This window comes from Bufo bufo, chromosome 3 (assembly GCF_905171765.1).
Source record: "Bufo bufo chromosome 3, aBufBuf1.1, whole genome shotgun sequence".
Classification (NCBI taxonomy): domain Eukaryota; kingdom Metazoa; phylum Chordata; class Amphibia; order Anura; family Bufonidae; genus Bufo; species Bufo bufo.
The window spans coordinates 576,739,007-576,766,019 of NC_053391.1; the positions used below are offsets into that span (position 1 = coordinate 576,739,007).

Here is a 27,013-nt window from a genome sequence, read left to right on the forward strand (position 1 = left end):
TCTATTCCAGGGCCTTATATGGAAATCAGGGCCTAGGTATCCTGCATATGAATATTCCTACCTTCAAGGTTTATTTAATTGATAGGTAGTCAGGGCCCGGATTAGGATTGTCTAGGAGGTCACCTGTTTCTTCCCCAGTTTCCAGGCCCAGTTACTGTTCCCCTTCCCTCCTGTGTTTAGTGTGGAGTTTCCATTCCCCCCCCCCCCCCCCCCCCCACACACACACACACTGATCATAACATTGGGCCAGTGAAGTCATGGTTATCAGTCACATGAAATACAGTCCTGATCAAAAGTTTAGGACCACTTGAAAAATGGCAAAAAATCATATTTTACATTGTTGGATCTTAACAAGGTTCCAAGTAGAGCTTCAACATGCAACAAGAAGAAATGAGAGTGCTAAAAAAAATTTTTTGAGCATTCAATTAATTGAAAATAACGATTAAACTGAAACAGGCTGTTTTTCAGCTGATCCAAATTTTAGGGCCACATGCCTTTAAGAGGCCAAATCTGTGCAAAGATGTGGATTCATTGTCATTTTCTGTCAGGTAGTCACACGTTGTGATGGCAAAGGCAAAAAAAAATCCCTTTTTTAACGTGGTCTGGTTGTTGAACTGCATAAGCAGGGTTTCTCACAGCGCGCCATCGCTGCTGAGGTGGGACGCAGTAAGACAGTCATTTGGAATTTCTTAAATGATCTTGAGGGTTATGGAACAAAAAAGTCAAGTGGAAGACCCAAATAAATTTCACCAGCACTGAGCCGGAGGATCCAATTGGCTGTCCGTCAAGACACTGGACGATCCTCGACCCAAATTAAGGCCCTTACTGGTGCTGACTGCAGCCCCATAACCATCAGACAGCATCTGAGATTGAAGGGCTTCAAAAACAAAAAACGTCTTCAAAGACCTCGTCTCCTTGAACGCCACAGAATTGCTCGTTTGGACTTTGCAAGAGAGCACCAAACATAGGACATTAAAGGTGGAAGAAAGTTTTATTCTCTGATGAGAAAAAATGTAACCTTGATGGTCCTGATGGTTTCCAACGTTACTGGTATGACGAGCAGATCCCACCTGAGATGTTTTCGACGCGCCACAGTGGAGGGAGCGCCATAATAGTCTGGGGTGCTTTTTCCTTCAGTGGAACAATGGAGCTTCAGGAAGTGCAGGGGCGTCAAACAGCCGCATGTCCAGATGTTGCAGAGAGCATTCCTCATGACGGAGGGCCCTCGTCTGTGTGGTAACGACTGGGTTTTTCAACAGGACAACGCTACAGTACACAATGCCTGCAGGACAAGGGACTTCTTCCAGGAGAATAACATCACTCTTTTTGCCCATCCTGCGTGTTCCCCTGATCTAAATCCAATTGAGAACCTTTGGGGATGGATGGCAAGGAAAGTTTACAAAAATGGACAACAGTTCCAGACAGTAGATGGCCTTCGTGCGGCCATCTTCACCACTTGGAGAAATGTTCCCACTCACCTCATGTAAACGCTTGCATCAAGCATGCCGAAATGAATTTTTGAAGTGATCAACAATAACAGCGGAGCTACTCATTACTGAGTTCATGTTTGGAAGTTGGATTTTTGTTTTGGGGGGGTTTAGTTTTTTTTTTGGAGGTGTGGTCCTAAACTTTTGATCAGCTGAAAAACAGCCTGTTTCAGTTTATTCGTTGTTTTCATTAAATTGAATGCTCAAAAAATGTTTTGTCTCACTGCCATTTCTTCTTGTTGCATGTTGAAGCTCTACTTGGAACCTTGTTAAGATCCAGCCATGCTAAATATGATTTTTTGCCATTTTTCAAGTGGTCTTGAACTTTTGATCAGGACTGTATGTGGAGCTCAGTCCTATTAAAATGAATTAGCCTGAGCTGCAATACCAAGCACAGCTTCTCTACAATGTATGATCCTGTGCTTGGCATGCTGTGAGGAGACTTCAGTGCTCACCAAAGCACCATGGCCTCTTCAAAGTGCTGATCAGTGGCAGTGGTGGGAGTGGCAGTCATCAATATTCTACTCAAGGAAAACCCCTTTAAAGAGATTATTTTATAAATGCAACTACTTTTTAAAAAGAAGCCAGGGGTGGATTGTGCATAGACCCTACAGGGAACTTTCCTGCTGGGCCGATGCCCCAGGGGGCCACCCAGGTCCTCCTTTCTGCCGCTGACCTGGTACATAATGAGCTCTCAACAGTAATTAACGATGTGAGAATCAGGTACTCAGTGAAGAAACCGCTCATGCCCTCCTGAATTCAACTGCTGTGGCCCACACCTCCTAAGGTTCCTGCTCCATAGACAACTGGAGGAGGAGGACAGAAGATGGTAGCTATTGATAGCCACCAAAGAGTGCCAGCTTTTGGGGCAGTATATTATGCTACACTGTGTTATTTTGTTCTGCTGGGATGGTATTTTTTTTACTATGGTATTGTTGACCCCGCCTACTTATGTTGCCCCTCCTTCTGTTAATTTGGACCTGCCTACAAAATGGGGCCATTTTTTTTTTTTTTTTTTTTCCAGGACCACTTTAAGTTGCGAGTCTGCCCCTGAAATAAGCCAGTAGATCCAGCTTATCTAAACCCAGGAGATCAGTTGTGTTAGGGAAGCCACATCTAGACCTACATTTCTCTTGCAACAGCCCCTGCAAGGAAATGTAGCATTATATGTTGGCAATTGAAATGAATGGCTGTCTATGTAATGCATGGATGTGCTGTGTCCATCAGACCGGATCTTATAGGACATATGAATAAGGGTTTTCATTGTAAGATAACCCCAAAAGCCCACATTTTTTAGGATTTGTGACCATTCCATTTCAGTAGTACTATGCCAGGTAAAATGAAATACAAAATATTGTATATTTGTAGAAGTCCAACACAAATTATAAGAAGATATTATCAGTTTACTACTGCTGTGAGGGGAAGATGTTATCTGAAGGATAATGCGCAATATACTGGTAGGTAAAGAATTGGGATGACAGTGTGACTGCTCTATTGATAGGCCTAGATGCCTACAGAGAAGCACTGCACTTAGTGTGATGCTATAATTAAGTCACTTGCCAGAAATGGCCTGATTGAGGGAGTTAAGCGAGACTGCTGTGCTAAAAGTCCAAACTAAGAGGAAGTTGAAGAGCCAGGACAGGATGTAGAAAACATGGAGTGACTTAAAAAAATTGTATTGAGAAAATGATCTATTTTTTTTAAAATTACATATAAAATTCACTTATAGACTCTTAATATGTGATTTAAAAAATGTCCTTTTAAAGTTTCTCCAAAACTCCAGCCATGTAACATAAAGTGGGCATGCATGTACCTCCATTGTCCTCAATACCCTACTTATATTGATGCTTTAAAATGCCAGTGATATGGAAAAACTAAAAAATATAAAAACTGTATCAGATATAGGAATCAGATTTAAATGAATCTTTGACTCACAGTAGCAGATCTTCCCTAAGGATATTAAAACTTATTCTCGTAGAATGAATCTAAGGTTTGTTTGCTACTTACACGAATGACATTCTTTTTGCTGGACATGTCTTGAGCCCAATTTATGCAGGCGCCTCGGAGGTCCATGCTGCTCTCAGGCTTACTGTTAGAGGGTTTCTGAAACAATGAAGACACTTCTGGATGAGGTAATGTCACTAGTGAGCACATTGCATAATTGTCTGTACACTGTTTGGAACTGTATTTTATTTTAGATTCAATAACTCAGAAACTATGGAGGAAGGCATTCTATAATTATCAACTTGCACCCTAATACACTCCAAAAATACATTGATGAGTTCACTGGATTCCACTAGTGCATCTGTGCGTACGGCCTCATGCACACGACTCTATGGGCCAGATTTATCATTACTCTGACAGCTCACTCCACTTTCACATATGGCTAAAGTCAGTTTTAGCCAAGTCAGATTTATGATCGGCCCTTTAAGACTGTAATAAATGTGGTTTGACGGTAGCAGTTTATCCGTCAGTAAGCAGCTTTACAAAAGTCGCACATCTTTACGAAAAAGTCACACGTTTTTACGAAAAAGTCGCATGTTCTATTAAAAAGCCTCAAAAGGTAAGCATGGTCCTCACTGGAGTGAAATTGCGACTTTTTTGCGACTTTTTAAATAATCCCAATAGTAAATCTGTCTAGAGATTAATTTACATAAGAAAACACGCCCACTTTCAGAAAACTGGCGAGCATAGTGCAGAGCAGAAAAAAGTCGCAAATTTGTGCGCAGTTTTAGCGTTTGGGACTTTTTTGGGACTTTTTCACTCCATTATTCTGACCTGAGCTAATGATAAATCTGGCCCTATCTGTTTAGCAGTCTGGAAATTGCGGATCTGCAAAACACAGACACTGGACGTGTGCATCTCAAATGTAACCTTTCACACGTCCCTCCCTATGTTAGAAATGGCAATTCTTGTCTGCAAAAATGTAGTGTAAACGCATGGTAAATGTGATCACACCTGTGCCTGTCAATCAAAGTGCAAAGGGCGCTGCAGTTGCAGAGAGAGCAGAGCCTGTAGGTGTAACGGCAACGACCCCGTTGCTCCTAAAGGCTCATTTGCAGATATTAAAACTTTTTCTCAGCAATGCGGACACATATGAACATGGGACCAACACAGATGCCTTCAGCTGCCAAGTGCACATGTAACAGGTCTGCCAGTGTCATAGGGACAAATCTGCTGACAGATGTCTTTTAACATATAAGACTTACCCAACCAGACGGAGCCTGAACTTTTGGGTCCTTATAAAATACTAAGCTGTTTCCTGTCAAAACTACTAAGGATGTGGTCCAATTTTTCCTGAAATGAAAAACAGACACAAAGGTCCTTCCGTTTATCAAGTAATCATACGATACAATATTAACCAGTTCAAGACCGGGCCATTTACTCCCCTTCCTAAAAAGTTGCATTTTTAGTTTTTTAATACATGTGTCTTGGAAAACCATAATTTTTTTTTTTCCATTCAGTTATGTAAATGTTTTTGACCTTTTTTCGGTGATACATGGGGCGATTAAATTTTTATTTTATTTTATTTTATTTATTTTACAGGGGAATCAGATGCAAAGTTTGTGATTTGTTACACATGAAGCACACAAAGCATGATAAAAAGCCATTTCAAAGTGCTTGAGTATTCAAAGATGCAGTATGGATTGTATAGCAAAATGGTTCATTTTCCACAGTTTCTGTTGCATTAACCGTTGCTTGTATAACAACACGTCAATCTAGATGCTTTGTACCACACAGGTCTTTTTTTAATATGTCGCAAATAGGAGAAGTAGGAGGTCGAGGAATGGCTCTGTATGGTAGGAATGCCTGGGATGTTTCCAGCAGGTAGACGATTAGCGTGCGGCTGCAATCTCTCCTGAGCACAGGCCATCAATATAAAGTACTGGACAACTCCTTTCAGGCTCCTTGATTTTTAGGGGAAAATCCATATGTAGCATACTTTTCACGCTGCAATTCTTGACACAAAAATATGTGGTGAAACCCACATGTATTACATGTCTATTCTTCAGCGAACTGCACCGCAGATTTGCCATAGTTTTCACCGTATGCATTGCATAGAGAAAAAAGCCGCTGTGATATTCTGGCGCATTTCTGCACAAGAATGTTTTGAGTTGAAAAACTCCTGATTTCTAAGAGTATTTTTTTACTTTACATGTCTTGAAAACCTCAGTTACTGTATATATTTTGTACGTTAAACTGCCGTAGATTTGAGGTGCACATCACAAGTCTGCAGCTACTGTATTCTGCCACATGTGAACATAACCTTACACTGCCATCTACATTAGTGCCGTACTCAACTAGAATAAGTTTAATAAAATATCTGTAATTTTGCAGTCCCCCAAGATAACGTCACACATGAACAATGGCAGAAGAAAATACAAACGTTTTCTTAAATTTTTTTCAATGATCATTTAACCGTACTAATGGAATAATCCAGCAATGCCACCAATTTTACCACCCCACCTCCCTTTTAAAAACCCTGTGTTTGCCCTCGCTGGTTTTGCAACCCAGCCACATTAATTTGAAGGAGACTAAGGCCTGCTGTACAAGACCGTATTGTTTTGCGGTCCATTTTAAACGGATCAGTTTTTCAGTTTTTTTGTTTCAGTAGTGTTTCCGTTTCCGTTTCCGTCCTGCTTCCGTTTAGTTTCTGTATGGTTTCCGTATGTGATCAGTTTTTTGCGGATCGGAAACGGAAACGGAAGCATGGCATATACAGTATACAGTAATTACATTGAAAAATCGGGCAGGTCAGAAAATTTGCAATAGATGGTTCAGCAAAAACAGAATGGATACGGAAGATATAGGGATGCATTCCGTATGCATTCCGTATTTTTTGCGGACCCATTGACTTAGGCTCCATTCACCCATTGCGGAACGGACTTAGGCTCCATTCACCCATTGCGGAACGGAATTGCGGACCCAAACATTTCTATAGGGCCGCACGTCATTGCGGACCCGCACTTCCAGGTCCGCAATTCCGATCCTGAAAAAAATAGAACATGTCCTATTCTTGTCCGCAATAGCAGGCAAGAATAGGCATATTCTCTTAGTGCCGGCAATGTGCGGTCCGCAAAATGCCGCTGTCCGCGTTTTGCGTATCCGCGGATCTGTGAATCCGCAAAACACACACGGATGTGTGAATGGACCCTTTAATAGAGCGTGATTTGCGGACAACGTGATTTGCGGACAATAATAGGACAAGCTCTATCTTTTATCAGAACGGAAATACGGAAACGGAATGCATACGGTGTACATTCAATTTTTTTTGCGGAACCATTGAAATGAATGGTTCCGAATACGGACCGCAAACGGAATCCGCAAAAATGGAACTGAAACGGAAAAAATAAACGTTCGTGTGCAAGAGGCTTAAGTCTGATTTCACACTTCAGTGATTTGGTCAGTGATTTCCGTCAGTGATTGTGACCCAAAACCAGGTGCGGATCAAAAACACAGAACAGGAGCAGATCTTTCCATTATACTTTATCTTTGCGTGCCTGCATATTGCGGACGCTCTGTTTGCGGGCTGCAATATGGGCATGGACGAACAATGGCCATGTGAATAACTGATGTGTGAACTAGGCCTACGCTGGAATACCGCACACAGCCCCTTGGACAAGAGTAGCATATTTCTGGGGGAAAAGAGCAGACATAATAATAATAATAATAATAATAATAACAACCCCTTTAACTGCACCCAAGATTAATTTTCTGGTCTCATTTCCAATGCCGCAAACTTATAGGTATACAGTATAAGGGCACAATAAACATAGTTGATTGCAACAATCAGTTAATTCAGGATACAGCTGCATGATGTAATCCTTTAACTTACTTCAGTTTCCTTCCACCTTCTGCTATCTTAGTCTTGTTTAACTGACCTGCCTTCTCCACCTCCTGGACAAGAACAAGCAGATGACAGATGAAAAACCAGTTATTGCTACATAACACACAGTATAAATATCTGCTGTGCACTTATGTTCATAAAGCATACAAAACCAAAAATGTCAACAACTTGGAGCCGTTTTACCCCCAAGCGGTAAGTCTCTGGTCACGTGAATGGCCTCTGTTTAATGTATAAACAGGGACATCTGCATACACATTCCCTTCTAAGGATGTCATACCGTAACCGCAATCACCCATATGGTCCTACAGTAAAAAAAATATATATACAGTACAGACCAAAAGTTTGGACACACCTTCTCATTCAAAGAGTTTTCTTTATTTTCATGACTATGAAGGCATCAAAACTATGAATTAACACATGTGGAATTATATACATAACAAACAAGTGTGAAACAACTAAAAATATGTCATATTCTAGGTTCTTCAAAGTAGCCACCTTTTGCTTTGATTACTGCTTTGCACACTCTTGGCATTCTCTTGATGAGCTTCAAGAGGTAGTCCCCTGAAATGGTCTTCCAACAGTCTTGAAGGAGTTCCCAGAGATGCTTAGCACTTGTTGGCCCTTTTGCCTTCACTCTGCAGTCCAGCTCACCCCAAACCATCTCGATTGGGTTCAGGTCCGGTGACTGTGGAGGCCAGGTCATCTGGCGCAGCACCCCATCACTCTCCTTCATGGTCAAATAGCCCTTACTTTCAAAGTTTTCCCAATTTTTTGGCTGACTGACTGACCTTCATTTCTTAAAGTAATGATGGCCACTCGTTTTTCTTTACTTAGCTGCTTTTTTCTTGCCATAATACAAATTCTAACAGTCTATTCAGTAGGACTATCAGCTGTGTATCCACCTGACTTCTCCTCAACGCAACTGATGGTCCCAACCCCATTTATAAGGCAAGAAATCCCACTTATTAAACCTGACAGGGCACACCTGTGAAGTGAAAACCATTTCAGGGGACTACCTCTTGAAGCTCATCAAGAGAATGCCAAGAGTGTGCAAAGCAGTAATCAAAGCAAAAGGTGGCTACTTTGAAGAACCTAGAATATGACATATTTTCAGTTGTTTCACACTTGTTTGTTATGTATACAATTCATAGTTGTGATGCCTTCAGTGTGAATCTACAATTTTCATAGTCATGAAAATAAAGAAAACTCTTTGAATGAGAAGGTGTGTCCAAACTTTTGGTCTGTACTGTATATTTAAAGCTACTTTCACATCTGCATTTTTGCTGAATCCGTCATGGATCAGCAAAAACGCTTCCGTCACGGAATACAACCGCCTGCATCCGTTATGAATGGATCCGGTTGTATTATCTCTAAAATAGCCATGACTGGTCCGTCTCTAAAACCATTGTAAGTCAATGGGGGACGGATCCTTTTTCTTTTGTGTCAGAGAAAACAGATCCATCACCATTGATTTACATAGTGAGTCATGATGCATCCGTCTTGCTCCGCATCCCAGGATATGGGAACGCAATGAAACGGAACGGGATGCATTCTGGTGCATTCCGTTCCCTTCAGTTCAGTTTTGTCCCCATTGACAATGGATGGGGACAAAACTGAAGCCTTTTCCACCGCTATTTAGATCCTATGACGGATCTCAATAGTGGAAAGGGACCGTGCAGGTGGGAAAGGTGCCTTAAGCGGTTGTCCGGCCTTGGAGCCAACAACTCCAGGGGTTCTAACCCTGAACCTTATAAAAACTTTTCCAGTTTTGATCTTGTAATCAGAACACAACATACATGAGCATATGAAGCCCGAAAGATAAGTGTTCTGAAGCTTTAACTGATCGGATTTATTACTATAGACAGACAATTATTGTTAACAACACTAAAATCTGATTTGTTCTGGATTTTACTCATTACAATGCAGAGAGATAGAGAGGACCTTTCACTGGTTCTCAGGTTACAGTATTAATACCCTGCGCTGTAGGGCATGTTTAGGAGATGTGATATCGCTATCCAATCACAGTGAACCGCGTCACAGCCAGGGACAAGGTGAGCTTTTTTTTCTCAATGGCTGTGACGTGGTCCGCTGTGATTGGACAGCTCACAGTTAGGGAGAAGGAGACGCTCCCTGAGATCCGCGGCCGTCTCCTCCTCCCTGTAACGATGGTATGGATTAGCATACAGGGCGGGAAAACAGACCAGGGTCACAGCGCCACAATGGAGCAGAGTATCTGAAAAAAAATAACAATATCACATCTAAACATGTCCTACAGTGCCAGGTATTAATATTGTAATCTCAGTGAAAGGTCCTCTTTAAGGGACAATTGGGGCAATTATCAGGAAGGAGCATTCCTGATAACTGCTCTATGTAAAGGTGCCAACAATCTCCCAATGAACAATAAAAAGGTTCTCTTAAAGTATTGCTGGTGCGGACACCTAAATTATAATTTCCAGGCAGCAGATCACACTGTGTAAACAGGGATCTGCTGCCCATAAAAAAAATATTCTCTATGGGGACAAGTGATCACAGTAGCGATCGTTCATCTCCATACAGAGGTGATGATTGCTGCATGAAAATGAAGCTCTCCCACCTCCTGACAAGTAGGCAATTTTTGAGGAACGAATGGTTTGTTCCTGGTAATTTACTGCACAGTGGCCCCTGTACCTGGGCCTTTAAATCTGTCAAATCTGTCTCAAAATCTTTGTGTAACACAAGCATATTAAGTCACAGATTCCAAGTCATTTCTGCTGTAGAAACCAATAGAACATTTTTTTAACCTAAAGATTAAAAAAAACTAAATAATTTTTTTTTTACAAACTTCACTAGTGGGGTACCTCAGGGGTCAGTATTGGGCCCTATTCTCTTCAATATATTTATTAATGATCTTGTAGAAGGCTTGCATAGTAAAGTATCAATTTTCGCAGATGACACTAAACTGTGTAAAGTAATTAACACTGAAGAGGACAGTATACTGCTAAAGAGGGATCTGGATAGATTGGAGGCTTGGGCAGAGAAGTGGCAGATGAGGTTTAACACTGAAAAATGTAAGGTTATGCACATGGGAAGGAATAATGCAAGTCACCCGTACATACTAAATGGTAAAACACTCGGTAACACTGACATGGAAAAGGACCTAGGAATTTTAATAAACAGCAAACTAAGCTGCAAAAACCAGTGTCAGGCAGCTGCTGCCAAGGTCAATAAGATAATGGGTTGCATCAGAAGGGGCATAGATTCCCGTGATATGAACATAGTCCTACCACTTTACAACTCGCTAGTCAGACCACACATGGAGTACTGTGTACAGTTCTGGGCTCCTGTAAACAAGGCAGACATAGCAGAGCTGGAGAAGGTCCAGAGGAGGGCAACTAAAATAATAACTGGAATGGGGCAACTACAGTACCCTGAAAGATTATCAAAACTAGGGTTATTCACTTTAGAAAAAAGACGACTGAGGGGAGATCTAATTAATATGTATAAATATATCAGGGGTCAGTACAGAGATCTATCCCATCATCTATTTATTCCCAGGACTGTGACTGTGACGAGGGGACATCCTCTGCGTCTGGAGGAAAGAAGGTTTGTACACAAACATAGAAGAGGATTCTTTACGGTAAGAGCAGTGAGACTATGGAACTCTCTGCCTGAGGAGGTGGTGATGGTGAGTACAATAAAGGAATTCAAGAGGGGCCTGGATGTGTTTCTAGAGCGTAATAATATTACAGGATATAGCTACTAGAGAGGGGTCGTTGATCCAGGGAGTTATTCTGATTGCCTGATTGGAGTCGGGAAGGAATTTTTAAAGTGGGGAAAATTGGCTTCTACCTCAGGTTTGTTTTTTTTGCCTTCCCCTGGATCAACTTGCAGGATAACAGGCCGAACTGGATGGACAAATGTCTTTTTTCGGCCTTATGTACTATGTTACTATGTTACTATGTAACTTATTAGTCCCACAAGGGGACTTAAACCTGCGATCATTTACTTGTACTTTTTATGCAGTACAGTGTATTATACTGTCAGTACCTACCTTCATTAGGCCCCCAGCTGCCACGCAAAGACATCAGCACCCACAATCTCACTCACAGGGATGCCGATGCCTGATAGAGAGAGGCCCTCACTCTAACTCTAAACCACTTAGATGCTACCGTCGCTATTGACCACAACATCTAAGGGGTTAAGTGGTCCGAATCAGCGCTTCTGCTGATGCAGACCATTAGAACAGGATCCTGGCTCTCATATCAGAGCTGAGCTCCTGCTCTCCACTGCACAGCAGACCCACGAAGTGCTTATTGTAGGCTGCCGTAAAAATACAGAGGCCTAGAATAAAGCCTGTAATGACTGCCATAGAAAAACGTATCATTAAGGGCTTAAGGTGCAGTAGAGATCCTATGCACCTCTATGGAGGCCTTATTATGACTCCATACAAAACAGAGCTGTAATACAGACCTGAGCATTAGCCTTTTCACATGTCTGATTTATGTTCCCAAAAAAAGCAAGTCTTTTGTCTGCAAATTTGTCTGTGAAGGAGTCATTTTTGGTCCACGTGTTTGTTTGTTGCCCTCCAAGTGTCATCCACATTCCATTATTAGGGCTAATGCACACAGCCATTGGTCGGCTATTCCGTGGATTGGAGACCGCAATTTGTGGTCCCCAATGCATGGGCAACATCAGTGCAGATTCCTCAGACGGATCCAGACCCATTCAACTTGAATGGGTCCGTGATCTGTCCACACCGCAAAAAAACAGAGAGGCATGGAGAGCTTCTCTGGGGTTCCGTGCCTCCGTTCCACACCGACCTTCCAGCTTGCGGGCTGCAATAGGGGCACAGCCGGGCAACGGTGGTGTGCATGAGCACCTTGGTCTGAAAAGTGGATTTCCAGAGCATCTTGTAACAATGGCCAGTGAAAAATGATTGACAGAAAACAGACGAATCACAGACTAAAGTAGTGCATGTCTTCTTTGTTTCTCCACTGACCCATGGCCAGAGGAAAAACAAGAATGTAAGACTGAACAAAACAAATAAAAATTCAATGGATCTGAGTGCTGCCTGTGGAAAACACGGATAACTTACACTTATGCTTTATCTAGTGTAACATTATACCACACAAGTCCTTCAGTGTTAGTGGATACTATTCATGATATTTATAAAGCCTTCAATAATGAAACCTAAAATCAGGTTTTACAGCATTTGTTCTTCCCTGGATTGCATTATGACACGTAGAGACTTACATGGGGAATATCCAGCACGGTGACTGCAGTGAGCTTATTAAGGTCTGCATTTAAGTTTGCATTATTAAAATCTTCAACCGTGTGATAGGACAGGTTTCTTTTGTGACTCTGCAAAAAGAAGAAAGAAAGAACAAGAAAGAACTGTCTGAATAAATATTATAAATATATATATATATAGAGAGAGAGAGAGAGGCAGATGTACTAACACTAAGAGCCAACTTCAATCAGTCTAAAATGCAACACATTTGCACATTTGTCATTGGTCAGTGGTTGATGCTGAATGAGAAGTCTGGTGCAAGTTTAGAAGGTCACGAATAAGGACTAGTGTTGTTGTCCAAAACATGTTTCCTTCACATATTTTTTAATGCATATGTTTCCAAGTGGTTTTTATGCTCTCACCTCCTGCACATGGAGCTATTATCTGATTAATTACCATATTCCACATGAGGCTGGAACACCCACTGCAGGAGGTGCTAGCACATTATTTGCATATCTGTTGCATGCATGTCAAGATCTAATAATTGAAACGCGTTGACTATCGCTATATGACATGGAACTTTTTAAACTAATAAGAAATAACGGTCCTTGTGATGGACAACTATTTTGTGGTTTCCCCTGTGTGTATGTACATGCTCTGATCTGTATAATCATTTTCTGCTTCTTGCATCATGCCTCTCGGGATAAGGAACCCTCTATTTGAGTATCATATTGGCAGTTCTGTGTTAGCCAGGACTTCGGAAGAGAAGGATCTAAGGATCATGATATTAGTCAGCTTTAAAATGAGTGCACAGTGTGGGCAGGCAGCTGGGAAAGCAAGCAGGATGCTTGGCTGTATACCTCGAGGTAAAACAAGTAGGAAGAGAGAGAGATGATGAACCCCCTGTATAGAATGCTAATAAAACCATATCTAGAATACAGTGTACAGTCCTGGAGACCCCCACCATCAAAAAGATAAACATAAAATGGAACGGGTGCAAAAGTGGGCTACAAAAATGGTGGAAAGTCTACTCTGAAGCATAAAACATATCAAGAGAGTCTTTAAAAACTTTAAAGGGGGGACATGATCAAAACCTTTAAAGGGGTTCTCCAAGCTTTTAATATTGATGACCTGCTCGCTGCAGCTATGTCTATGTTGAGCAGGAAGAGAGACGGGAGACCTTCTCTTCATACAGCTCATCGGCGGGGGTATAGGGTGCCGGACCCGCCGATCTGATATTGATGACCTATCTTGAGGATAGGTCATAAATATTAAAAGCCCGGGGAACCCCTTTAAAGGGTAATTTCACAAAATGTAGACACATCAAAAGTTATGATCAGTAGGGGTCTGTGTGCTTAGACTACCACCAATCTCTAAAATGAGGAGAGAGAAGTGTGCTCTCTCGCTTCTCGCTGCATGATATGGGCTCCATCTAATTTAAGGGAAGACTAGACGGACCATGTGGTCTTCTTCTGCCTTCAATCTTCTATGTTTCTATCTTTTTAAAGGAGCTTTAAAAAAGAATAACCTTTTAACCTGGAGAATTGTGCTGGATCTTACCTACACACATAGCACCTTTAGACAGTCAAGTCTGCTAATACCACCTATCAGTCTGCTTACTTTGCTCCAAAATTTTGCAACAAAATTGTGGCGCAGTTTTGGCAAACAGAGGTGCATGTTAAAGTGGACTAGCCCCACTGAATGTTACTGCAGGGAATTGGAACACTTTGTTTCTCTGAAAAATTCTAGCTATTAACTTACCCTGGGTTCACACCTGAGCGTTCTGAAAGGAGCACTCTGTATGCGCGATTGTACTGGCGTTTACAAGCGTGCATACAGAGACAAGCGAACGCCCATTGTCGCGCGTTCCCGAAAGTCTATGTACGGGAACGCGCGACAAAACGCCCCAAAGAAGCTCAAGTACTTGTTTGAGCGTCGGGCGTTTTACATCGCGATCGTACGCACTGTAAAACGCCCAGGTGAGAACCATTCCCATAGGGAAGCATTGGTTTCTCCTTGTTGTGCGTTTTACAGCGCGTAGGAACGCGCTGTAAAACGCTCAGGTGTGAACTTAGGGTAAAAGTCCTAGCAAGAAGAGATTCTATGATTAGCTTATAATTGGGGGATTCTTTTAAAAAATAACGATGGTCTAGAACGGATCCTAAATGCAGAGCGCTTGATAGTCCTCCTTGCATCATGTTCAGTAGAAGACCTAAAAAGATTTTATATTTTGGGATATGAGATAAGTAACATGATGTATGGTATATACCTTACCAATAAGGCTACTTTCACACTAGCGTTCGGGTGTCCGCTCGTGCGCTCCGTTTGAAGGGGCTCACGAGCGGCCCCGAACGCATCCGTCTGGCCCTAATGCATTCTCAGTGGAGGCGGATCCACTGAGAATGCATCCGCCTGCCAGCGCTCAGCCTCCGCTCCGCTCAGTGAGCGGACACCTGAACGCTGCTTGCAGCGTTCGGGTGTCCGCCTGGCCGTGCGGAGGCGAGCGGATCCGTCCAGACTTATAATGGAAGTCAATGGGGACGGATCCGCTTGAAGATGACACTATATGGCTCAATCTTCAAGCGGATCCGTTCCCCATTGACTTTCAATGTAAAGTCTGAACGGATCCGCTCAGGCTACTTTCTGACTTTGAAAATTTTCTAAGTTATAATGCAGACGGATCCGTTCTGAACGGATGCAAACCTCTGCATTATCGGAGCGGATCCGTCTGATGAAACATCAGACGGATCCGCTCCGAACGCTAGTGTGAAAGTAGCCTAAGCAAGCATTACATCGTGAAAACTCATAAAAAAAAAAAGATGGTCTTAAAGAGGACCTTTCACCATTCCTGACATGCCTGTTTTAATAGCTACAAGCATTCCCCATGTAATAACAGTTCTGGAGCATCTATTCTTATGGCTCTATAGTGTGCTATTCCTACAGTATATTATTTCTGATAGAAGTTATGAATGAATTGCTATTAGCCTTCAGTAAGGGTACAGAGGGGAGGTAACCAGTTGGGGGAGGTGTACCTTCACAGACTTACTGAATCCAATCGGTGTTGTAATTTTCAGTCTGTGCAGGTACACACCCCCAACTGGTTACCTCCCCTCTGTACCCTTACTGAAGACTGCTAGCAATTCATTCATAACTTCTCGAAGAAATAATAAAGGAATGGCACAACATAGAGACAGAAAAATAGATGTTCCAGAATTGTTATTACAGACATGTCAGGAGCAGTGACAAGTCCTCTTTAAAAAGGTAACTGGGAATGCATGTACGTCTATTGCATGTAAAATTTAAAATAGAAAACAAGCCTCTTTGCAAAAAATCTTTATTTTGCATCTACACTTCCAATGATAACCCATACATCTCCCTGGTTACAGACTACAAACAAACTCTGTGTAGTCTGACCCTGGAGCTATAACCACTTTCATCTTTCCCCCTACTTCCTGCTGACGTATATCTGTTTAGCACAAAAACTTGGTTGAAAAGGTGTACATACCCTATACTAAAGAGCAGTGATGGCCAGTTCGCCGTGTTCGCCCGCAAACACATGCGGGCTGCCATCTTAACTCACAAGTCCGGCGAGGCACAGGTAAGCCCTTACCTGTGCCTGTGTCGCGAGCCGGTCTGAAACAAATGCGGTCAGCGGGAGCAGGCAGTTCTGAGAACAGCCCAATGAAGGCCCCGGCGGCTGTTTTGCTCCCGCTGGCAGTGCATACCTGTGCCTCGCCGGACTTGTGAGTTAAGATGTCAGCCCGCATGTGTTCACGGGCGAACACGGCAAACTGGCCATCACTGCTAAAGAGTAAATAGTCAATAAATGTAAACTTTTAAAACGCAGCAACGATTTCCAAATTTACCCTCTGCCTTTGTGAATGGGACAAGACCATAGACCTAGTGTAGCTGAGTCTTTGTTTCTCTCCATCGCTGCTGGGGCTGCACAAACTGCTGCTGGAAGATGACAAACTACCAAATGTTGGAAAAGTCTGGCCCTCAGAGTCATCGATCTGTAAAATACAGAAACCATACTGTAACATGATATACAGCACAATGTATAACAATGTAAGCACTCTACACACAGGAGGTTACACTAGATGGTGGATATAGGAACCAGCTGAACTACTTTTTAGTTTCAGTGATTATATGACAATACTGGATGTAGAACATGAATAAAGACAACCTGTAGCTACCATGATCACATGGATGGAATTTCTTCACTCCTGGGTGTAAAGAAAATAATGCAATGGGTATAATTCCAAGTCATCTGCCTTCGTAGAGGTAAATCTGAACATAAAGAAAGCTGTGTTTTTCAAGTACAGTGATACCTCTCCAAAAGGCCTTCTTACCCAGACCATATTTCCTCCAACAAAAGTTCTACCTTGTATTATGCAAACTGTCCATCTTATTTGAGAAGACCAATTTGTAATGTAATTTTGAGACGTTTCACTGTATATTGTTTTCTTATCTTCTGTATGTTTTGTAAGTTTTTAAAAATTTCCAAACAGTAACAATCTTGAATGCCAGTTTAAAGCATTTGCCTGTGTGATAATTACTTTAAATGTGATACTTATATTACCGTAACTCATCAGGACCAGTCAACCATGTGTTTGGCAATACAGCAGACGTTGGGAGAAAGAAGGATGGGGCTGTTTGATTGCATATGCCAATACTATTGTTCTCAAGGTGATAAGCCACCACTAGAGGTGTATGTCAGCAGCTTTCTCCCCTCGCCTGATTCAGAACACATGCATGACTGAGCCGAGCTTACATGTGTATGGGGAGGGTCAGAAGGAGTGCTTGACCAACAGGTATCTAAAGTGCATGGTCAGCTTGAAATGTCACTGCACTTTGAAAAAAAACTTTCGATATGTCATAGCAACATATCAAAGGGTTTGTTTGGTGGTCGTCCAAGTACTGAGACCATCACTGATTGCTAGAACAAGGAGAGCGGAACACTCACATAGCTTGCTCTCTCTCCTCAATGCAGAAGACAGAAGCAAGATGGACTCAATAGGAAGTATATGGGCCCATCTGCATTCTGTCTCCTGCAGTGAGGAGAGAGAGCATGCTATGTGAGTGCTTCACTCTCCTCATTCTTCCAATCAGTGGGAGTCTGCGTTCTGAGACCCCCACGGATTGCTAGAACAAATGTCACTATGACATACCAAAAGTTTTTTCAAAGTGCAGTGACACTTTAAAGAGGTTGGCCACTTTTTGGTTACTGTGCGTCAGTGTGTTTGTAGGAGGACTATACTGTATGTCACATACTTATATAGCCTTTGTTGATATTCTGTGACATTTTGTATATTTCGTAAGGTGTACCCCCTCGCTGGCCAAGTGTTTTGTGCTGTTGTGCAAGTGTTTTGTGCAGAGAGCATCAGATTTTTATGTACTCAGCTGGCGGCCAGGAGGAAGGCTTTGGCAACCCCCTGGGCATCAGCCAACTGGGAAATTTCGCTTTAGGATCTATGGCATGTTCTGCCCCTTTCGGTCATTATACCGGACATTGGCTTTGAAGTACAGTAAATACTTCTTCCTGACTTTTCCTCAGATCAACATATTGCTATTCCCAGTGGGTATAGAAATGTTTTAGAAAGAGTAATAGAGTCACTAGCGTTGACTAACAGAGTTACAAAGGGCGAGGTGCAGCTTCAATCTAATTATGTTGCTCGGCTCTATAACACACCTTCTGAGAACTTCTCAAGTCCATCGATGCATGGTTCACCTTTTTGGGCAAACCAGGAAGAATAGTTGTCGAGCGAGTATACATTTTTCCGACAACTATTAAAGGTGTACAGTCACCTTTACTTGCAATTGCCAGAGAAAATAAGTGAACCCTTTGGAGTTGCTTTAGCTGATATACTATATGAATCATTGTGTTGATTGGCATTGATATCACTGTGTCTCTTCAGCTTGACCTGGGGCCCTTACGTTCTCCTGTAAAATGTTTTGATACACTTTACAGTTCATTGTTCTATCAATGATTGCAGGGTGTCCAGGCCCTAATGCAGCAAAGCAGCCTCAAACCATGATGCTCCCCCTACCATGCTCCACTATGCTTTACAGTTGGGATGAAGTTTTGGTCCTGGCTTTTTCTTTTAGACATAGCTTTGTGCATTTCTGTTAACACGTTTTGTCTCATCTGTCCATAGAACATTTTCCCAGAAGGAGTGTGGAACATCCAGGTACTCTTAGGCACACTTGAGATGGGCTACAATGTTTTTTTGGATAACGGCTTCCTTCGCAGTATCTTTTCATGAACACCATTCTTGCTCTAATAGTAGACACGTGCTTGTGAAGTCTTCTGAAGGCTTACCATTGGGTTCTTTCTCACCTTTTTCAGGATTACCTTAACTTTAAGCGCGGATTGGATCTTTTGCAATGCTTTTCCAGCTTCATACATCTTTATAACACATCTTCTGAGAACTTCTCAAGTCCATTGATGAACGGTTCACATTAACCAATCTTTCATGAAAATAACAGATTTATCAGTAACAAGGCTTTGTGTGCCTTAAATTAATAGGAAAACACTTGTCAAACCCACACTTCCAATCTTTTCTCCTTAACTAAAACACCTTTCATCAATTAGCTATTGACTCAGAGGGTAACATACAGCAAACCGTAGTAGACTACCACAGCAAGGACAGAGATTGGAAATTTCTGGTTTTGGTGGTTTTACCAAGTAGATGCCATGGTCAATAGTAACTGTGACATCTAAATTACTTTAACAAAAGAACAGGGCATCCCCTGTCCTCCCATTACCAAAACAGGGCTGACAAGCACAGCAGCCTCAAACCATGATGCTCACCCTACCATGCTCCACTATGCTTTCTAGCTAGGGGCCCAAGAAAAGACCCCATAATTGCTATTTGTATGCTAAATAAAAAAAAATAAAAAAATATATGACTGTTAGAACACAATGAGACAAAATAAAAAAAATTTCCTGCATCTTCAAGGCCAAATTGGCTGTATCCATTATGGGGTTATAATTGTTTTCCAGCCCATAAATAGTTTTCAATGCATGGACCAGTTTAACCTGGTCCAGTGATGAAGTGTCACCTTCATACATGATCGCTGCAGCCAGTTACGCATCACAGCGGTGATGCAGCAGCCTGCATGCACCACTCAGAATTTTTTTTTTCATGTATATACTGTCATGGTGAAAAGTTTTACATGTTTTCGAAAGCCAGAGATGTCTTGTTTTGCATACACCGTGCATTTCCTTATGTCCCTTTGACCTTGACCCAGAGTTCACAAGTTGTGTAGCACATTTCTAGAATAGTGTGATTAATGCTACCTAAATGATAACTGCAAAAATAAGTTGCTTTTAGAATCACCAAGGATTTTGTTTCCTTGTGTGAGTGGTGCACTTTAAGTTCAGTATTTATATGGTGCACACTCTTACATATCTATTACATTCCCTAAGGTAATAAATCACAAAGGACTTTGTACGTGAAGATTTTAAACACTGAGTTACACATACAATATTGAAGGTTTGAGAACTTAACATACGGGAAGACTAGAACCACAGTTTATTTTTCATCTTTGACAGTGTGACTTAGATGATTTCCTGTTAAACTACACGAATACATGGTTTAAGAGATTGTGTTGGCCAAGAAGATTCTGCAGTAGATACCGCGGCAAAAACATGGCCTGTGCATACATTCACTCAAAAGAAATGCTTTATCACATTATTTTAAGGGGTTTTAACATGATACATGCAATTACAGGCTAGACAATGGCTGACAGTAATGTCCTTCAATGGGATAACTAACTAGAAGTCTAGAAAATGTCTGCCCCCTGATAATTACTATATGTAAACTTTTTTACATGCAATTTGCTTTGTTGTTGTTCCAGTGCATCTTAAATAGTTTTGATAACAAAAATCTACTGTTTTATTCCTATACCTATACAGACCAATGTGTTCCCATGGTTACAGACTACATGCAAAACCTTAGTGTAGTCAGATCCTGAAGCCATGTGTTACTTCCACCCCTTTTCTACCATCTGCAAACACAACAATGCAGCAGCACCCTATAGGCACTATATGTGCATAAACTGAATATTTCAATGACTTTAAAGGGAGCCTATCACCAAGAAAATGCAGTGCAGGCAGTATAATATATATATAAGGTGTAGCAGAGCAGATTGATATATAGCTTTATGGGAAACATAGTAACATAGTAACATAGTACATAAGGCCGAAAAAAGACATTTGTCCATCCAGTTCGGCCTGTTATCCTGCAAGTTGATCCAGAGGAAGGCAAAAAAAAAAACCTGTGAGGTAGAAGCCAATTTTCCTCACTTTAGGGGATTAAAAAATTCCTTCCCGACTCTAATCAGGCAATCAGAATATCTCCCTGGATCAACGACCCCTCTCTAGTAGCTATAGCCTGTAATATTATTACGCTCCAGAAACACATCCAGGCCCCTCTTGAATTCCTTTATTGTACTCACCAACGATTCAGTAAAACCTGTAATTTATACATTTAGATTGCTTCTCATTCTGGACTTTAACATCAAGTAGGGGGTCCTATCAGTGATTGACATCTTCCCTCTATGACTGTGTATACAGAGATAACTGTCAATCACTGATAGGACCGCTTCCTTGACATCAATGCCCAGAATGAGAAAGAATTTAAATGTATAAATTACAAGTTTTACTGAATCTTTTCCCATTTAACTCTATATATTTTAAATCTGCTCAGTATTTCTTCCTCTACAACATGATGCCTTCAGCTCAAACCATGTTCAGCATGACAGGTTCCCTTTAAATGGAATTACAACTATATTTACAGGTTCTGAGGAAACATTTTCATTTAATGCTATGAGCCCATCTGCCACAACAAGGCAATCTCCAGGAAGCGGTGAAGGCTTTGTACTCACCACTTCTTGATCCTCGGCTGTTGGCAGTGCAGTGGCTGCGCACAGCGTGAGGGTGCTCTGTGACCTCACGCTCTGCGTGCTGGTTCACAGCACAGACGGCAGCAAGAGGAAGAAGAGCGCGGGCGGTGAGAAGCGGCGGTGTCCAGGAGCAGGAGAGGAAAGTGGTTTATTTATTTTATTAAACATGAGGCAATAGGGCCTGATCTGAGACAATGGGGGCTGCTGGGGGCTAACATGACAGGCAATGGGGGCTGCTGACGGCCAATATGACAGACAATGGGGGCTACTGAGGGATGGTATGAGGCAATGGGGGCTGCTGGGGGCCAATATGAGAAGCAATGTGGGCTACTGAGGACTGATATGAGGCAATGGGGGCTACTGAGGACTGATATGAGGCAATGGGAGCTGCTCAGGGCCAATATGAGAGGCAATGGAGGCTACTGAGGGCTGATATGAGACAATGGGGGCTGCTAGGGGCTAATATGAGAGGCAATAGGGACTACTGAGGACTGATATGAGGCATTACGGGGCTACTGAGGGCTGATATGAGGCAATGGGGGCTGCTGGGGGCTAATATAAGAGGCAGTGGGGGCTGCTAGGGGCTGATATGAGGTCTGATTGGGGTCTGAGGTCTGATTGGGGGTCATTCACATTGGGGTCTGAGCTAAGGTCTGATTGTCGGTCTGATCTGAGGTCTTGTTGGGGTCTTATTAACATTGGGGGTCTCATTGGGGCTGTTAGCTGAGGTCTGATCTGAGGTCTAATAAAAAATATTTTTTTCTTATTGTCCTCCTGTAAAACCTAGGTGCGTCTTATGGGCCGATGCGTTTTATAGGGTGAAAAATACAATACCTGTGCAAATTGTCTAATGTAGAAATAATGCTATATAATGCAGAACTGGTTACAAGATACAGTAAGAGCTTATAATCTTAAAGAACAAGCTGTGTCACTAGGAACAGAGTCTGGTTTGTTTGATGACAGGTAGCTGTTATTCAGCGTCTAAGTATATAGTCCAAAACAGATTGTATGCCTGTTTAACCCCTTAGTGACCACCCATACGTGTTTTTACGGCGGTCACTAAGGGGCCTTAGGCTGGGCTGCCGCGTTTTTACGGCGGCCCAGTTTAAGCGCTGCACGGCTCCCCCGTGCAGCGGGGAGCGCGGACCTGGCTCTCACATGAGAGCCGGGTCCCTGCTCTAACAGCCCGGACCGGCAGGAGTGCCGATCCGGGCTGTTTAACCCTTTACATGCCGGGTGCAATGGCGCCCGCTGCATGTAAAGTGGTGACAGAGGGAGCGGACTCCCTCTGTCTCCCATCAGCACCCCGAAAATGCGATCGCGGGGTGCTGATGTGCTGGGAAGCTTACCTTGCTTCCGATCAAGGCCCCGAGCCTGTCTTCCGTTACCTCCAGCAGGCTGTGCCTCTCTGGCGCAGCCTGCTGGTCAATGTTTGAATAGCATTGCTATTGAAATGCAATGCATTATAGAGATAATGCATCACATTTTAAAAGCAATCAAAATACTGTATATTATAGTCCCCTTGTGGGACTATTAAGTAGTAAAAAAAAATAGAAAAAAATACACATTTATTAAATAAAAAGAATTCCATAAAATAAAAAATATGCTTTTTTTTCCATTGAAAATACGCTTTTCAATGAAAAAAATTGCAAAAAGAAAATATCCCCATATGTTTGGTATTGCCGCGTCCGTAACGACCGGGACTACATAAATATTACATAAATTATCCCCTATGGTGAACGCTGTAAAAAATAAAAAATAAAAAAAGACAGAATTTTGAATTTATTCTTAGTTTCCACCGAAAAAAAACGTAATAACAAGCGATCAAAAAGCGGCGTTTACTCCAAAATCATACCAATGAAAAATACAAGTCGTCTTTCAAAAATCAAGCCCTCACACAATTCCATATAAAAAAATAAAAAAAGGTTATGGGTCTTGTGAAGTGGCAATGCAAAATCATTTTTTTGGTTAATAAAAGGTGTTTTATTGCAAAAAAAGTAGTAAAACGTAAACAAAATTATAAGTATTTAGTATCACTGTAATCGTACTGACCCAGAGAATAAAGATATTATGTTATTTGTACCGAAAAATGAACGCCAAAAATGTATAATGGAAAAACGCAGTGGCAGTATTGCTATTTTTCCCCATCTCCCTCCCAGAAAGAGTTAATAAAAAATAATCAGAAAGTTATGTGTACCCCCAAAATGGCGCCATTAAAAACTACAACTTGTCCCGTAAAAAACAAGCCCTCATAAAGCTATATAGATGAAAAAATAAAAAAGTTATAGCTCTTGGAACGAGACCATAAAAAAAGGAAGAAAAACGCTTGGTCATAAAGGCCCAAACAGGCTTGGTCACTAAGGGGTTAAAGAAATAAGTGAGGTTTCTAAAATATTTCTATCCGTATATATTTTATGAATCAGTAGTACAAATATATGAAACCTTGTAATACATCTTATTAGGAGACTCTAAAGGTACTGCATGCAGTTTTGAAAGCCAAAATCAAGAGTGGATCAAAATAGGAGAGAAAGTATAAAGGACAGATATGACTTCTCATGTTTTTTTTAAACCACTTCTGGTTTTGGCTTCCAAAAAAGCATCATGAGACCTGACCTTGTGAGTGTTATTTAACGAGTTGCTCTATAAATGTTCGGAAACCTCCACAGTCTGAAAAAAATCCATCCAAACTAGTCCAGTTGATCAGAGGAACCCCATTTGGGCGTTCCAAAAAACACCTTTAATACTGGTGCACTGTGCAAAAGGTGTGCCAGTATCTCTCCACTGTGGACTACAGTATGTTCCACGTTCATGAACGGGACACACACTATGTTGATGAACACAGTGTAGACTAAAATCAACATTAGGTCAGACCTAATTAGAGTCTGAGTTCTGTAACTACTTCCAGATCGCCCATAGATTTTACAGGTCCAGGCGGTCCGTGCTTATCCCTGTTAGGATGTTCCTGTAACCTAGCTGGGAGCCTGTGGTCTGTAATGGCTAGGCTCCCCATAGCTCCCTAGTAATAGAATGAGAAAAATTTGTATTTAGGTATTAGAAGCATCTACTCAAGAAGGGCATGCTGTTTTTCATTCTTCTGTCTCGCCATTCTCTGCAATTCTGCCTAATCTCTATTATTACAACGCTTTATTTTGTTAGCTGTAACGGTATTAAGCTTTCTGCACAAAAAGCTATCTCCTGACATGCCATAGAAACAAAACAATGTTGATGGAGGTGCAGGCACTGAACTGCCAGCAATCTCTGGTAGGTCATTACTTAAAAGGGCTACGAGGCAGTTCAGTGATGTAGATGTGTAGTTAAAAAAAGTAGCTTAGCTCTCAAGACATGGACTACAAATGCAATAATGGATAATTATAATAATTATCTTCTCACTCTTACAAGCCTCAGCTTGTAAGCCTAAGCTTGGATTCCCATATGCCTCAACAAGGCCAGATTTACCTGAAGGATAAGGCAAAAAGGTAGAAAAAGTTGCAAGACTACAGTTGTTGAACAAGACAACTTTACTAGTGACTTGAATATTTCCATAGCTTTTTAGTTATTTTTTTCAGTTTCAGGTCCCTACCCTCACGTCTGTGTTGGTGGTTATTCACTGCATCAGTACTCTGACCAACTGACCGACAGGAAGCCTCTCCAGAATTCACAGGCTAAGCCCAAAAACCGTTTGGTGCTCTTTTTATCCCTTTTGACTCCACCTCCAAGAGCGCCATGTTTCCATATCTCTGCATTCTCATGTAAAGCTACAGGGCTCCCAGAGAAGACTCTGAGCTAATTAAACTGCCTCCCCTTTGCAATTGTGCCCACTGCCCAGACAGCTCCTCCTAGTCATCAATCTGAGGAAGAAAGGGAGACTGATCAACACCCAGGCAAACTGAGGCAAATCGTGTAACCTGTAATCTCTTATCCTCACATGACCTACTTCTCTGTTCTGCTCTTCACACAATTGACTACAAGATTTCTCACCTGCCTTGCCCCTACTCTGGAACTCGCTACCTCAGCACATTAGACTCTCCCCTAACATCCTAACCTTCAAAAGTAATCTGAAAACCCACCTCTTCACAAAATCTTACCACCTGCAATGAGCATGCTGCCACCACACAGCCAAATGAGCAGCATTTACCCTCTGTGTTCTTCCTCCTTAGAGATTGTAAGCTCTTGTGGGCAGGGTCCTCTACCCCTCTGTACCAGCCTGTTAATAATTTCTTGTTTAGTGTATTTTTATATTACGTATGTGTAAACACCTCTTGATGTACAGTGTCATGGAATTAATGGTGATTTCAAATAAATAATAATAATAATGTGCCATCATGTGCCAGCCAACATAATATGCAGCTGATGTATATGTATACTTGATGACAGGTTCCCTTTAAAATCATACATGACTAAAGATGTGGCCTTCATAGCAGCCAGAGTTTGAGTGTAAGTGGTGTGGATCCAGCGCCTCAACATAAAACTTTTACTTGTGCATATTAAAAACACATGGCATGGGCACTGTAGGTACACTATTACTAATGGGCGCACTCTGGGAAAGAAGTATGACCATTGGTGGGACTTCTGAGCGCACGTACTATGAGGGGGACTCTGTATGGCACTATTATTTCTGCAGTATAGTATTTAGAAGAAAAACATGGCAGTTACAACTAAATCTAGTTGTAATGGCATTTAAAAAGTCACAAAACCCTGTTTTGCCACTTTGTAATGCCAAATTCATGGTGTAGGGGAGTGATAAATCCTGTGACATAAACCTAGTAGTAACGTAAAGCTGTTGGCTATTACAACCATTCCTTGAATGCTGTAATTACATACCCTATTTTTCAGACTATAAGACATACGTTATTAGTCTTATAGTCCGAATGCTAATGACCACTTCCATTATGGAAGCAGTCATTAGCACGCAGGAGACAGAGGAAGGTGAGGGCAGTGCTGTGTGGCTGTACTCACCCTCCCTGGTCTTATTTCAGGTCCAGATGTTCACTGTGTCCTGATCACGCACAGCATCAGGACGTAGTGCATGTAGGTCTGTGTGCTGTCAGGTCACAGTACACATCGGGACCGATGAGGGCTGGATGATCTGAGTCTGATTGGGGCTGGGGGGGTCTGATCTGAAGCTGATTGGGGGGTTGATCTGAGACTGATGGAGGCTAGGGGGGGTCTGATGAGGGTCTGATCTGAGGCTGATTGAGGTTGGGGGGTCTGATGGGATGCTGATATGAGACTGATGACTGATGAAGGTTGGGGTCTGATTATGGGGTCTGATTTGAGGTCTGATGAAAATTGCGGGTCTGATGAGGGTCTGATCTGAGATCTGATAAAGAATGGGAATCTAATTGGGGGTCTGCTCTGAATTCTCGAGGAAAATATTTTTTTTCTTATTTTCCTCCTCCAAATCCTAGGTGCTTCTTATAGTCCGGTGTGTTTAATTGTAATGGCTGTAGATAGGGACAGATGAGGACAGTGAGTCCCTGAACCTGGAATCTATCCGCTATCCCTACCTTCTTGCAGTACAAGTCCTAAGCAGCTAGACCGCAACTGGTCGACGGTCCC

The 27,013-nt window shown here is 42.0% G+C and overlaps 1 protein-coding gene across 5 annotated transcripts in view; it reads right to left on the reverse strand.

Moving 5' to 3' along the window:
• ARHGAP9 (Rho GTPase activating protein 9) overlaps window positions 1-27,013 on the reverse strand; it is a 223,264-nt gene that overhangs the window by 75,391 nt on the left and 120,860 nt on the right. For all 5 annotated transcript variants that reach the window (XM_040425737.1, XM_040425734.1, XM_040425736.1 and 2 more), the window contains 5 exons: window positions 16,411-16,557; window positions 12,568-12,675; window positions 7,324-7,385; window positions 4,697-4,784; window positions 3,495-3,590 (listed from right to left, as the gene is read on the reverse strand). In XM_040425737.1, the coding sequence (XP_040281671.1) occupies window positions 3,495-3,590; window positions 4,697-4,784; window positions 7,324-7,385; window positions 12,568-12,675; window positions 16,411-16,557 (501 nt within the window). The remainder of the gene's footprint in view (window positions 1-3,494; window positions 3,591-4,696; window positions 4,785-7,323; window positions 7,386-12,567; window positions 12,676-16,410; window positions 16,558-27,013) is intronic.